Source organism: Eublepharis macularius, chromosome 18, assembly GCF_028583425.1.
Source record: "Eublepharis macularius isolate TG4126 chromosome 18, MPM_Emac_v1.0, whole genome shotgun sequence".
Taxonomy (NCBI): Eukaryota; Metazoa; Chordata; class Lepidosauria; order Squamata; family Eublepharidae; genus Eublepharis; species Eublepharis macularius.
The window spans coordinates 40,864,505-40,877,945 of NC_072807.1; the positions used below are offsets into that span (position 1 = coordinate 40,864,505).

The window sequence follows — 13,441 nt, forward strand, 5'->3', positions numbered from 1 at the left end:
TCTTTTAAGGATAACAGGCCTTGGCCTCCCGGAATCTGAGGCACCCTTTCATGGTGATGGCTTTGTCTTTCAAGGGGAATTGTTTCCTTGACTGGGCTGGGAGGTCATTTTGCCATCGGTGTGTTTGGTGCCTCATCTTGGGCTGGTGCTGTCCTATTATGGCTCAGAGTGACTGGAGGAAAGTCAAAGAGCCAGTTTGGCATAGTGGTTAAGAGCTCGGGACTCTAATCTGGAGAACCGGGTTCGATTCCCCACTCCTCCTCTTGAAGCCAGCTGGGTGGCCTTGGGTCAGTCAAAAGGTACTGTATGTCCTGAAGGCAGATTCTCTAATCTGCACAGATATTAAGTGTAAAGGAAAATGTGTGATCCAGGAGACAGAAAAAAAGATTTCCTTCCTCCCAGTATTTAACACCTGGAACACTAGAGGACAGCATTTAGATAGTGTTGCTCACTGTCGCATCTGTGCCCAGGTATGCAGCAGAGACAAGGCTCACAGGAATTCATCATCTAGGCCACCAATGAGAAAATTAGCCCTTGTCAGGCTTTCACCAGCCTCACCTTGGATGCCTCCTGGAGCAGGATCTTTTGACTGATGTGGTCAAGGCAGCATACGTGAACTGCAGGTGGCCATTTGTCAGTCCTGCCTCTTGCTTCCATGGTGGCTAATAAATGCATTCAAGGCTTGACAACTTCTGAATCCCTCTAATCTGGAGAGCCGGGTTTGATTCCCCACTACTCCACTTGAAGCCAGCTGGGTGACCTTGGGTCAGTCATAGCTCTCTCAGAGCTCTCTCAGCCTCACCCACCTCACAGGGTGTTTTGTTGTGGGGATAATAATGACATACTTTGTAAACCGTTCTGAGTGGGCATTAAGTTGAAGGGCGGTCTGTAAATCGAATGTTATTATTATTATTAACATACAACACAGTATAAACAGCAAGAGAAACTACAGCCAAACTCAGGGCAAGAGCAAGAATGGGGGTGGGAGGGGTAAGGGATGGGAAACAGTTCAGGAAAAGATCCAGAGGAGTTAGCCGTGTTAGTCTGTAGTAGCAAAATCAAAAAGAGTCCAGTAGCACCTTTAAGACTAACCAACTTTACTGTAGCGTAAGCTTTTGAGAATCACAGTTCTCTTCGTCAGATCTGACGAAGATCTTTTTGAGTACAGGAAAACCATCCCTCCTGGATCTGGGAGGCCCAGGCTCTGACCCTCTCTGCCTGGCTGGGTGACCTTGGCCCAGTTGCCCTCAGCCCAGCAGGGCTCCTCTTTTGTGCTACTGCAGCAGGCACGCCCAGGAGGGCCAGTCGCACAGGTTGCTGTCGGGGCCGAAGGCTTCCCCACGGGCTGTGGCAGCTCCAGTCTGGCTAGAGCTTCTTGTTTCGCCTGTACTATAAAGCTGTAGTTCTTGTGTAGGTTATTTACTGCTGGTGGGTTCATCGTTAATAATAGGAAATCGCTTTGGGAAGGACTTCAGTCACATGCTGGCTCTTTGCAAAGAATTCCTTTCACTGTTTTTATTTCATTGTATTTACTTCATTTATACCCTCCCTTTCTCCCCAATGGGGACCCTCTGCGGCTTACATCATTCTCGTCTCTTCCCTTTTATCCTCACAACAGACCTCTGAGGTAGGCCAGCCCGAGAGCATGTGATTGGCCCAAGGTCATCCAACCGGCTTCCGTGGCAAAGTAGGGACCTGGATCTGGGTGTCCCAGATCATAGTCTAACCACTACGCAACGCTGCTTTGTTTTATGGGGGGGATAGAATTGGTGACCCAGCTTGGACTGACCTTCTTGGCCTTGGAACATAAAAACTGCTGGTCTTAAATGGTCACTCCACCCCCTAGTTTTTAGATTTCAGTGCTGAGGGTGCCTGATACCAGATCTTCCTTTCACACCTTAGTGCTTCCTAGGTGTGCATAACTCTCCCACAAAAACAGACTGATAGCCTCACTATCACGGTCTGGGGAACAGTTTCCTTCCCATTTTTTAAAAAATATCCAACCTGATGAAGAGTTCTGGAGAACTCCAAAGTCTGCATACATTTTATGTCGTTTGGTCTGAATCAAGGGCATTACATGACTCGGATTTTGTTTTGGATTTTTCTTTGGACCAGCACAACTACTTGGAACGGCTTCCTAACCATTGTTCATTCTTTGCAAAGGAATTCTTGAACGGCATGAAACTGGGGAAGTGGCCAAAGCTGTCCTTGCCGGCTGTGAAGACTCCCCTCTTTCCATGGAAGATTCTCTGCTCCCCATTTTTGAGGATGACGCACACAAGCAGAGGGGTGCTGGTGGTCCCCCCTCCAGCTCCAGCAAACTTGGCCCTCTTTCCTACAGCACTCTCGCTCATCACAAAAAGTCTTCCTGTCGGGTGAGTGCTGAGAAAGGGCAGCCTTTGCCGCCTTCCAGGCCGTGGTTGGCAGGAACTTGGGGCTTGTCCTGTGACCTGGCCCAGGCTGCCAGCTGCACCTGCCCTTTGTCCCCTCTTCTCCAGGGGTTCATCTCCCACCTCTTCAAGGCCAGAATCAGTCCCCAGCCCATAGTGACAGCTGTAGAGGTCAGAGCCACGAGGGTCATACTCTTGGCCGGAAGGGAAGTGCAGTGGGCTGTTGGGAAGCTGAGGGGGCTCAGGACCCTGCCTGTCCACAGCACACTGGGTATCATCTTCATGGTTAGAACTCAGTCCTGCTCAAGGGTGGCAAGGTCAGTGTTCACACGCTTCAGTCTCCAGTAATTTCAGTGACAAGAAATAGGTTCCAAAAACACTTCTTGGGCAAGAGAAAATGCGTTCAGATGATGAAGCTGGGCTGCTGTGAAGGGGTGTGCTTGTGGAAAGGAGTGTAAACCACAGGTGCTTGGCTAGCCCAGGAGCATCCTGGTCCCCTAAAAGACCTTCTCTCTCGTGAGTGGGGTAGGCAAGTGGGTTAGAGAATCCCTCTCTCAGAACTGGTAGCAGCAGTGGAGGGTGGAGAGAGACGTGACAAGGCTGGAGGCAGGAGGTTGGGGAGAGCCTGGATGGGCCCTCTGGTGCTCAGTTGGAGCTTAGGCTGACGCAGCAGGCCTTCTCCCAGAGATCCCTCTGGCCTCTCACCTGTCCGGCAGCTCCCAGACTCCTGACTAGTCTCATGATTAGCCACAGTGGGGGCAAATATTTACTTATTTAGAGTCATGAGAGTTATTTATCCCCTTGGGCTCAGCAGCTTCCCTGTGAGGCAGTTAGAATCTGGAGAAGCGGACGGTGGGCAGAGTTAATGCTCCCACTTGATCGGGTTGGAATCTCCGGTGGCTGCTATGGACAAAGAAAAATATTCATAGTATTTTGGCTAGCCTTGCTTTTCATGTTCCAGTGAAGGCAACGCACTTCTCAGCTCCTTGACCCCATGTGCTGCAGCCAGCCCACCAAATGCCAATATTAGAATGGCCAGCTCTGAGGGCCAGTCCGGAGACCACTGGGCTCCATGGTGCATTAGGAGATGTGCATGCAGACCAGGGGATTTCCTCTCCTCTGGTTGGGAGCATTCTTGATCCACGTAGAGAGGTGTCATGTGCAAATGGTGCCATAGGGTGCCTTTTAAATTGTCCTCCAGGGTGGCCATTTTGTGTACGTTGCCTTTTGAATGCCTGGAGGTCACACAAGCGTTCTCTCCCCAGGAATCACTTGCTTCTCTGCAGGGGTTCACGATCGGAATGGGGGAGGGTTAGGCTTACTTACGAGTGGTTAGAGGGAAGCTGTACTGAAGGCACCAGACCCAGCTGGCAGTCGCAAAGAGAAGGCCCAAGGAGCTGTAGAGGGTTTTTTTTTTACAAACGAGCCTGTTATGGCTAGTGCTCTGTCATCTCCAGATTTAATTATCTTGTCAGGAACTGCTGCCTTTGAATGCTGGCAGTGGGCAGGGCTGGAGCTGAACGTGCATCTTGGCCATTCATAGACTTTGCTTTGGCCCAGCCCTTGAAGTGGCCTGAGAGTAAAATCCAAAACATTCTACAGCAGAAGAGAGTTATACTGGGCAAGACTCAAATCACCTGGTGAAATTTCTGGTGGCTTCTTCTGTAATCAAGACGCAGTCGCTTTCTGGGCTGGGCACTTGCCCATCCATACTGCCTGCTGAACTAGCTAAACAATGTTTTATGCTCATAAGCCAGCTGGAAAGTGGAAACGGATTCCATTTATCTTGATATTCTTTAGCTTTATAGTGCCTGCCAAAAGTGTCCATCTGTTCAGCAAAGATTACTTCCCATAGTGAGTGGTCAGAGGAAGTTAACAGGGAAAGGTCATAGGGGCTTCTTGACCCTGTGTTTCTTGCCTGAGCAATTGGAACTGAGGGACTGAAACACACCAGTTACAAGAGGCAGCCAGCTCAAGCAATCTCCACTTCAATTGGTAATGATAGCAAGAAATACAAAGCAAAGCCATTGCTGAAAGAAAACAAAAAGTATCCAATGTAGTAATTTGTTACCAGTCTGTGGGTTTCACACACTCAGTTGTTTTACTCCTGTAGTGGCTGGGGAAAGCAAAAAAGTGCTCTTGCGCTTAACAACGGTGGAAGAAATGAGGGCCCTTGGAGAGGCGTGGTGCGCCCAAGATTGCCTCTGCTGTTAGCTTGATAATGTTCTGGCTCTGCTCCCTGGGCTCTTCCCTGTGCATCAGCTGCAATTGAGGGCTTTCATGTCTGCCTTCTGTTTGTGCTGCCAATCACCCACTGCCCAGCACAGTTCAAGGATCCTTGGTGGTGGGTGGGTGGGTAAGGATTTTAAAATGAACAGCCAACATATAAGTTTTAAGTGCCACCTTCTTTGAACTATCCCAAGAGCGCGCCAAAAGGGTTGCATTGGTCAGCGGTTGGTAGAGGTGCTGGGAGTTCTCACCCACGGGCTTCAAGCAGCTCTTGCTTCCAGCATGTATGGCTGTAATTGTAAAATTTCGCTGGACTTCAGCGCCCTCTTTTCTGTTTCAACATCTATAGGCATAGTCAGGTATTGCTAGAAATTATGTGGGAGAAGCAGCTCTGTGTGTCCGTGCGTGCGTGCGTGCGTGCGTGTGTGTGTGTGTCAGGAGACATTCCCTGTCCATTGGCCAGAAGTTAAGACTTCAGGCCTCATGGGGCCAAGCTTGAAAGGGGCAAAACTGAAGTGGGTGGACTCTTCCGGGTCCTAAGACGGCCAGTCTTGCACCTCCTCCTTTCTTGAGTACTATTTAGACCACAGCAGACTCCCTCACTGTCTGGACTGCCTTCCTGTGGGGGGGGGGGGTTTAAACATTGGCATGCTCCTGCCCATTGGGCTCTCTGTGCATGCCAAACTATTATGTCAAGGGAAATGCTTGCCTCCACCAGTGTGCTGGCCTCTCTGTTCTGCAGCAGAGTTTTCTCCTCTCTCTCTCAGTCCCTTATCTGCAGTCCTCACAGGCAGCTGTTGTGTGTTTTGTTTTGTATTTTCAGCTGGGCAGCCTTTGGTCCCCTTTTGAATCTGCACAACTCTTGAAGTCACCTCAGGGTGCCTGTTTCAAAGGACCCACGCATACACACACACACACACACAAGGCAGGCAGTCGCTGTCTCTTTTTCATTTGTCTCCCCCTCCCTTGTCAGTTCCCTCTGATATTTCAAGGAAGAATCAAACTTGGTGCCACCAGCTCTAGAAATCTTTTCAAATCATGTTGTCATCTTGGAAGCACAGTTAAAGTCCGGCAAGCAGAGAAGCATGCATCAGATGCCAACAGCAAAAGGAGAACAGCTCTGAGAAGTGCTCCGGCTTCCCTGGAAGGCGTGTTCGAAGAGCACTAGGAAGGGCCATTTTGCAACAGGGCATCTGCCGCAGGTTCCCTCTGAGGTTGAAATAAACTGGGGGAGTCCTTGTGGTTTTTCTTGCCGCCTTCCAATGAGGTGAAGAGCGTCAAAGAGAGAGGACAAAGAGCGCAGTGAGATGCCAGCCGTGCACTGACAGTGAGAGCCCCACCCCCAGGCCTTGCGCATCAGTCACACTGACAGGAGGAGCGTGTGTGAGGGATCCGAGGGTGATAGGTGGGGTGGGCTTGATCCAGTTATGCTTCATCAAGTCCACAGGGCTCGATCCACACAGTGCTTGGGAGACCAGCTGCTCCTCAGGGAGCCACCGAGTTCTCTGGGCTGGCCGCTGTCTCTGCCTTCTACCTCGTAGCAACAGTTTCTCACCCCTGGGCGTAGTGAACAGCAGCATAAAGGCATTCAGATTGTATAACTTTCCGCTCTCTTTCCACAGGTATAAATAGCCATGCCAGTGCAGCTGGGGACCCAGTCCTTTATTAAGAGGGCAATGGGGGTGGGTGACCTCTCCATCTAATGGGGTTTTCCTTTGCAAATCTACCACACAATTCCATTTCTCGTTCCCTTGTGGAAAGTGAAAGCTTTGGTAGTCCCACCCCTGCCCGGCCTGTTCCGCTCTCATCTCTCCCTGTGTTGCCTCTGCCCGAGGAAGAATTCAGGTGTTCAGCTTCCTAATGGAACTGTGCACTGTAAGAGGGCAAGGAGGAAGAGTTTTTCGAAGCAGGTGAATCTCAGCGGAAGTCCTTCGGAGATGGAAAGGTCACCTGGTAAAATAGCAATTCAATTGTTCTTTCCTAAAAATGGTTATTTGCGTGTCTGACTTAGACTGGTTAAGGTTAATAGCACGTATTGATGTACTTCAGGATTAGGGAGAGGGTTAGGGTGGCCACCCCCCATAGGGGATTTATCCTTCTATCTCTGCTAAGTTTTGACTTGGTTTCTTATTTCCTTCACTACTGGAGACTTGCTGCAGAAGGGCTTAGTCAAAATTACGAAATGTTGAGCAACTGAAGGAAGCAGAACAAAAAGAGCCAAACATTTTTCTCCTGCTCAACTGGCACAGTCATTGCACATCCCAAGTTGCCTTCATCTCCAAACTACACTGTGGGGGTTTTACCTTTTCTCCCTGCCAATCTGTCATTTTCCCCTTCGGTAGCATTCTGATAGCAGCTGCACCACACGAGCCCTTTGGAGCTGAAGTCCACCTCCATAAATGTGTTTCACCAGCGGACCCCACACGTACCCCTTCACATGCACACATGGAGCTGCCTTATGCTAAGTAGGGCCATTACCCTTCTGAGGTCAGGGCCGTCTCCTCTCCGGGGTCTCGGGCAGAAGCCATTCACCCCACCCACTGCCTGATCCTTTGAGCTGGGGAGGAAAGTGGGCCAGGAAACCGCCCCAAGCCACAGTCCCTGCGCGTAGCCCCTGTCTAGCCTGTGCCTCCTCTCAGTGCAGATCCCTGAGCCATGGGAGCAGTAATGCAAAACCAGGGCAGTGCTGGGGAAAGGAATGGCTTCTGTGCCCCCAGGGAACACCATCTCGGTGCAATGTTTTGCAGCTTTAAAAAAAAATTATACTGCTTTGTTTTTCCCCCAGCTCTCCTCCATTTGCAGCGCCCAGTGGCCGTTTACCATCTTGCCAGTTAAGACAGAATGGGAGAACAGGAACTTCCACATCCTTCTCTTTGATCTGGAGAATCTCACAGAGTTGCTGCTCTCATCTCAGCTCGGTGGGCTGAAGTCCTCAAACTCACTGCACAGTTACGACGCTCTCGAAAGGGCCAGAAGCTCAGCTGAGAAAGGGACGCTGCTGTTAAGAAGGAACAAGACCGCCGGCACTCTCTCCCTGTTCCATGGCCCTGGGGAGGAGCACAGCTTTGGGGACAGCCCTGTGGCTGCTGCTGGATGCTTGGAACAAAGTGGAGGCCTCAAGCGACAGAAGAAGGCCAAGAGTTCCAAAAAGACAAAGCGGCAGCTGTCGGGGAAAGTCAACGTGAATTTGGTCACAGGCGCAGCCAACCTCCTCTTGACGTGCCTCTGGCCTTGGGGGGTGGACAGGGAGTCTGACCATCTCTGTGTCCAGTATCTAGGCATCTCGAGGCTTCTCTGGCCAGTCTCGTTTGGACTGGTGTCCGAAGAAAAACATTTCTCTCTGATGTTGCCAGGATGGAGCCATGCTAACTCTGCTCTATGGGATCAGCACAACCAGCCCGTCAACATGTTTTCCAGCAAAGTGCTAGATTTGCGGAACAAGTACCTGAGTGTGGCGAAGGAACCCGCTGGAAAGCCCGGTGGACGTTCAAAAAATACCGGGGCTCCAGAGGGACCCCCGACTCTAATCTCTTTATTGAACAGGATATGTTTAGTTAAGAAGATCATTAGCATGCCTTTAGAGAGGAGCACGTAAGTATTTTTCCTTCCTGAAGGGTTCTCCTCAGCATGGGAGAACCAGCACCCTGAGGTTTGTTTGTAATGGGTGGGAGGGCCAGGGCAGGGAGGCGTCTCAGGATGCTTGGCCACCATAGTCCAGAGGAGCAGCTGTCTTAGTTGGCCACAGCCAAAACAACCACGAGTCTTGGGGCACTTTCAAAAACTATTAAATTTTTGGAGACAGAAGCTTTTGTGATCCAGTGGCCACTTTGTCAGATATATGCATTCAACTGGCAGATATCTGTCTTCAGTCTCAGTAAGGAAAGTGGATTATAGATGATGGTGATGATACTCTTACACAAGTAAGAGGGGACAGAGTGATTGGAAAGAGTGGCCAAAGGCCTCCCAGAACAGAACGTGTGTTTCCGTAGGGCTGCAAAGCGCAGTTGTAATCAAAAGCCAGTCAGATGCATCTGTGATGCGTCTGTCCACAGTGAACCAAAAGAGCATGCATAAACCGGGAAGGAGAAGCTGACCTTTTGAAATGAGTGAACTAATCAGCCCAAGTCCCTACTGAGTCAAAGTGTCAAATCTGCAAGGGAATTCCAACTCGGCAGTTTATAGCTGAATTTGAATTTTTAATTCATTTGAATTTTTTCTGAAGTAATGCAGCCTTTAATCATATTGTTAGAGTATCCACTGAGAGGGAAATGCTCCTCCACTAGTTTTTAAGGGTTTTCCTGATTTGCCTGCCCTTTTGTTCTCTGGCATAGAGAGTGTCCAGTCTGGCCTGTGTCGACAGCAGAAAGGCTTTGCTGGCACACGGCAGCATCTCTGATGGTGAACGATGGTGGCCATTCATGCTCTCGCCCCCTGTCAGTTCCATCCTAAAGAACATCAACTCTAGAAGGACTTAATCACAGGTTCATTTTCTGCTGCCTTAATGGGAATAGCAGATTCCTCTTTACATTTATTGTGCTTCTTCCTTCCAAGAAGCTGGAGGGGTTCCTTGATCCAAGTGCTGTTGGAGGGGCAGACTTCTTTACTATCAGCAGCACCTTGTGACACAGGTGTGATGTCCAGGGATCATTTGGAGGGGGAACACGCCGGAATGGTGCTCCGGTAGCTCTGAAAAGAGATCACGTGGGTTTTGGCCCTGCCCACGTGATTCCTTTTCCTCAGCGCTGCCTCCCTGCTGCCCGTCTCTTTAGCAGCAGGCAGCAGAGGCAGCAGGCGGGCTGCTGGGGCTATCTTTGTAAAGGAGGGTAACCTGCTCTGATTTCACTTGCTTTATTTTCATTCATGACTCCTGAGTGAGTGAGTGACTTGCCTGTAAGCTGGGCTGCTGGGGCTGGCTTTCTAAAGGAGGGTACGCTGCTCTGATTTCATTTGCTTTATTTTCATTTTTGACTCCTGAGTGTGTGAGAGAGAGTGTGTGGACTGGAGGGGGGGAGAGAAAGAGTGTGTGAGTGGACTGGAGGGGGGGAGAGAGTGGTGGGGGGTGGTATAGAGAGAGAGAAAAATCAATCCACAGATCTCGAATTCATTTCATCTGAGGCTCAGCTCTACTGCTTCGGTTATCTGCCTCGTGTGCCATTTTCCTTCTTGAGTTGCCCAGGAGATGCAGTTGAGGTCTGAACTGTGTTAGAAAGCTCTGTGCTGGCCTAGCAAGTGCACAAGGTGGCCACTTAGAGAGGATTGTAGAGTTAAGTGACTTACAGTGCAATTTTAAGCAGAGTTACTGCAGTCTAAGCCCATTGAAGGGACCTCTCCCTCAGTTTGATCTTTGCCACTGCAAGGACAGGGTTGTTCCTTAGTGTGTACTACACTGTGTAGTGACTTTTCCTCTGAGGTTATTTTTTGTCATCTTTTGATTGTTATCGGTTGATTGTCATCTTCCAGAAGGGCCCTAGGAATACTTATCTGTATTCCTCTGGAGGGAGAAAAAGGGCACTCTGGAGGGTGATAAAGCCTCCCCTAGTGATGTCAGGGGGTGTGGCATATGCAAATCAGTTATGCCAATGACACACTTCCGGTGATGGCAAGGGGTGTGGCATATGCTAATGAGTTATGCTAATGAGTTCCTGCAGTTCTTTTTCTACAAAATGACCCCTGGTGATGTCTATACAAAAAATGGGAGCCAAACAGTCACCAGGACAGCCCCTGCAAGAGCACTTTACAGTAGCCTGGTTCATGTTTCCAGGCCTGACTGTCAAGGGCTGAAGCCTTTTCACCAAGCATAGCCCAGGCAGCCATTGCAAGCTGGACTCTCCAGCCACTGAGCTGGAAAATGATGGGGCAGGCTGAACGTTGGGCTTGCCCATTGGACCGATTTCCTGTATGGCCATTAACCAGCAATTCCTCTGCCTTGTCTGGATTCCATTTCGAGCTGCCTGTCCCAGTTTCTTGCTGTACCCAAGCCGAGGGAAACTGGAGGGGCTGTTGAGAAGAGCAGGATGTCGTAAGGGCCATGTATGCCTTGTGCAGTCTTTGTTAGGGGCTTTAATGGGGGGTGGGGAAACACAAATGGTGTGAGGAAAACACTAGCTGCCCCCCATTCCCTGCCAGAAGCAAACCCCTGCGTTCATGGCCAGAGGGTCACAATCCTCAGAAGGATGGGGTGCAGGTGCTCCCCTGCAACCCGCAAAGCCCTGGTAAGTCATCTTGATATCGGAATCTAGACTGGCAAAGGCCCAGAAATTGGACTGCACCTATAGCAAGTTGTGCACAGTGGCTATATAACTATATACTCACAAATGCACTGTTTGCTTCATTAATACTCCACCTCTCTCCCTAGTGGGGACCCAAAGCAGATTATATCTGTCTGCCCTCCTCTACAACAACCCTGTGAGGTAGGTTAGGCGGAGGGGGTGTGACTGGCCCAAGTCCCCCTGTGATCTTCCATGGCCGGGTGGACCTTCAGAGCCCAGCCTGCCAGATCCTAGTCCAGCACTCTAACCCCTACAGCTGTCAGACTATGGAAGACAGGATATGGTGACCCAGACTCTAGACCCCTTCAGCAAGAAATCCAAGCTCTTGAGTAAATGGGTTTTATTAGATATCTTGGCGTTGCCATATCTATGTCCATAGAATAGTCAGAAGCAATACAAAAGCATCTCCCGTACACAGGTCCCTTGTTAGGAATGACGAACTGAACACATCACCCCCACCAACTGCCTGTTCCCCGCTCCCCCTCCCTTCCAGACCACAAAGCATAGAAGCAGGAACAGGACAAAGGGAGTAACTTCAGTAGAGCTGTCTCAAGGCCGCTGTGGCGGGCGGTCGAGGAGATAACCATTCCTCAGTCCTGGGAGCCTAGGATGCTGGAATGCAAAAGTCAGGCAGGTGCAAAATAATGAATGGAAGGCCTGTGAGACAGTCCTGACAACAGCCCTCTGGCTCTCTGGTGGTCGTGTGGCCTTTTTCAGTTTTCCATTTGCATTTGAAAAGCTAAACTTTGGAAATGGACATTTTGCACAATTAACAAATAAATAAAAATTTAAGTAAAAGGAGACATCACATTGCACTGCAAAGAAACAGGGAGCCTCCTTCAGCCTGCCTGCCCACTAGCAAGAAGAGACCTTTGTTGCATTTATTCAGGTAAACGCTTCCCTTCCGGCTGCCCTCCTTCTTCCCTGAAGTTAGAGATTGCTTTCTAGGGCACAGCTTATAGGGTGGGCAGCAGCTTGCCAGGTTATCTCGTCCAGCAGTGGCCCTTCTCTGCTCTGATGCCTGAGAGCCTTGAGGGGGAGAATCTACCTTCCAAGGACAGAGACAGAGATTTCTGAGTAACCAGGGATGTCTTTGCCCTTACCATGAGGCTTGGCAATCATCCGCTCTAGCAGGGTCGGCGTAGCATGTGTCCACTCCCCCTTCCCCCAAATAATGCCTGTGATTGTCTTTGCCCAGAAGTGAAGGCCAGGCACTCTGCACAGAGCCGTGCCAAGCACTTGTGCCTCCCAGAAGGTAGGCGAAATCAGACCCCAAGAAGGAACTGGGCACTCTGTGGCTGGGAGAAGAGCAGCCAGCTGTCTTCTCCCCTTTGCCATTTGACCTGAGCAGAGAGGCACTGGGGTGAAACAGCCCTCTTTTGCTCCCCCCCATGCCCCCCCCCGCAGCACATAGTGGACATTTCCCCCCTTGATCCCCAGTTGGGCTGGGAAAGGAGATGGCTGCCGGTCCTGGGTGTAGCTGGAAATCACTGGTGGATGATCAGAGTGCATGATACTGTTTGGCTTGTTGCTGCCAGAACGATGAAGATTTGCTTTAAGGCCATTCCTAATGTTCCAGAGTACTCCCTCATAGGGCATGTGCACATACGTTTGAAGGATTGCAATCTGCTGTCATAGTTTAGGCCTGTGGGGAGCCATTCATCTCTGCATTCTGGATGCTTGAAGACAGCCCACTGCCATGTTTCAACTTCTCTTGTCTAAAAGGGAAATAGATCCTCCATAGCCCGCCCTAATCTCTGATTTCTGTCCAGCCCACAGAAAGTGGAGTCAGTGCGCAACAAGTGGAGAGCCAACCAGGCTGTTGAGTCCACCAGCTTTTATGAGGAGTCCTCTGAGGGTAAGTACCAAGAACCATGACAGGACTGTTTAGCGGGTTTGTTTTGTAGCATTTTAGGAGAGGATAGACATGCTGAACCATTCCTTTCAGCTGGAGCTGTGTTTTAGGAGGGTTCTCTACTAACTATCACAATTCAGTACTTAACCTTCAAATTCCCTGGCAGTAGATTGGTTGAAGCTGGAACTACCCTCTTTAAGGAGATAATCACGCAGCTGTGTCAAAAGCACTTTGGCTGTCAGATCTTTCCTGAGGCAATCACACAGCTAACTTTCTAGGCTGTTTCCTGTAGCAGCTTGTGGAAAAGAAGGGAGAAAACCCAAATGTGTCACGTTTTTTTTCTGAAAACAAAAGAGAAGTCCCGTGGCACCTTCAAGACTAACAACATTGTATTGTATCTGATGTTGTTAGTCTTCAAGGTGCCACTGGACATATGTTTGTTTTGGTAGAGACTAACATGGCTCTCCCACTGGAATTCTGAAAACACCCATCTCTTCTGCCCACTATTCCTCCCCTAACCAGAGGACATAAATCTGTAAATCAGATGTTGGCTTTGCATTCTGCCAGCACTTTTGGTTTCTCAGCAACAAGTCCAGGCATTCCAAATGTCTGTTGACACATCAGTTGGAGTACGCATCGTCCAGCCACTTTGGTTTTTCATCAATTCCTCCATGGAGCGCCTAAGGCATAAACCATTT

At 49.8% G+C, this 13,441-nt stretch overlaps 1 protein-coding gene across 1 annotated transcript in view; it reads left to right on the forward strand.

The window, feature by feature from the left end:
* WDR72 (WD repeat domain 72) overlaps window positions 1–13,441 on the forward strand; it is a 48,114-nt gene that overhangs the window by 19,221 nt on the left and 15,452 nt on the right. The window contains exons 14-16 of the mRNA XM_055003034.1: window positions 2,164–2,375; window positions 7,405–8,210; window positions 12,661–12,746. Coding sequence (XP_054859009.1) covers window positions 2,164–2,375; window positions 7,405–8,210; window positions 12,661–12,746 — 1,104 coding nt within the window. The remainder of the gene's footprint in view (window positions 1–2,163; window positions 2,376–7,404; window positions 8,211–12,660; window positions 12,747–13,441) is intronic.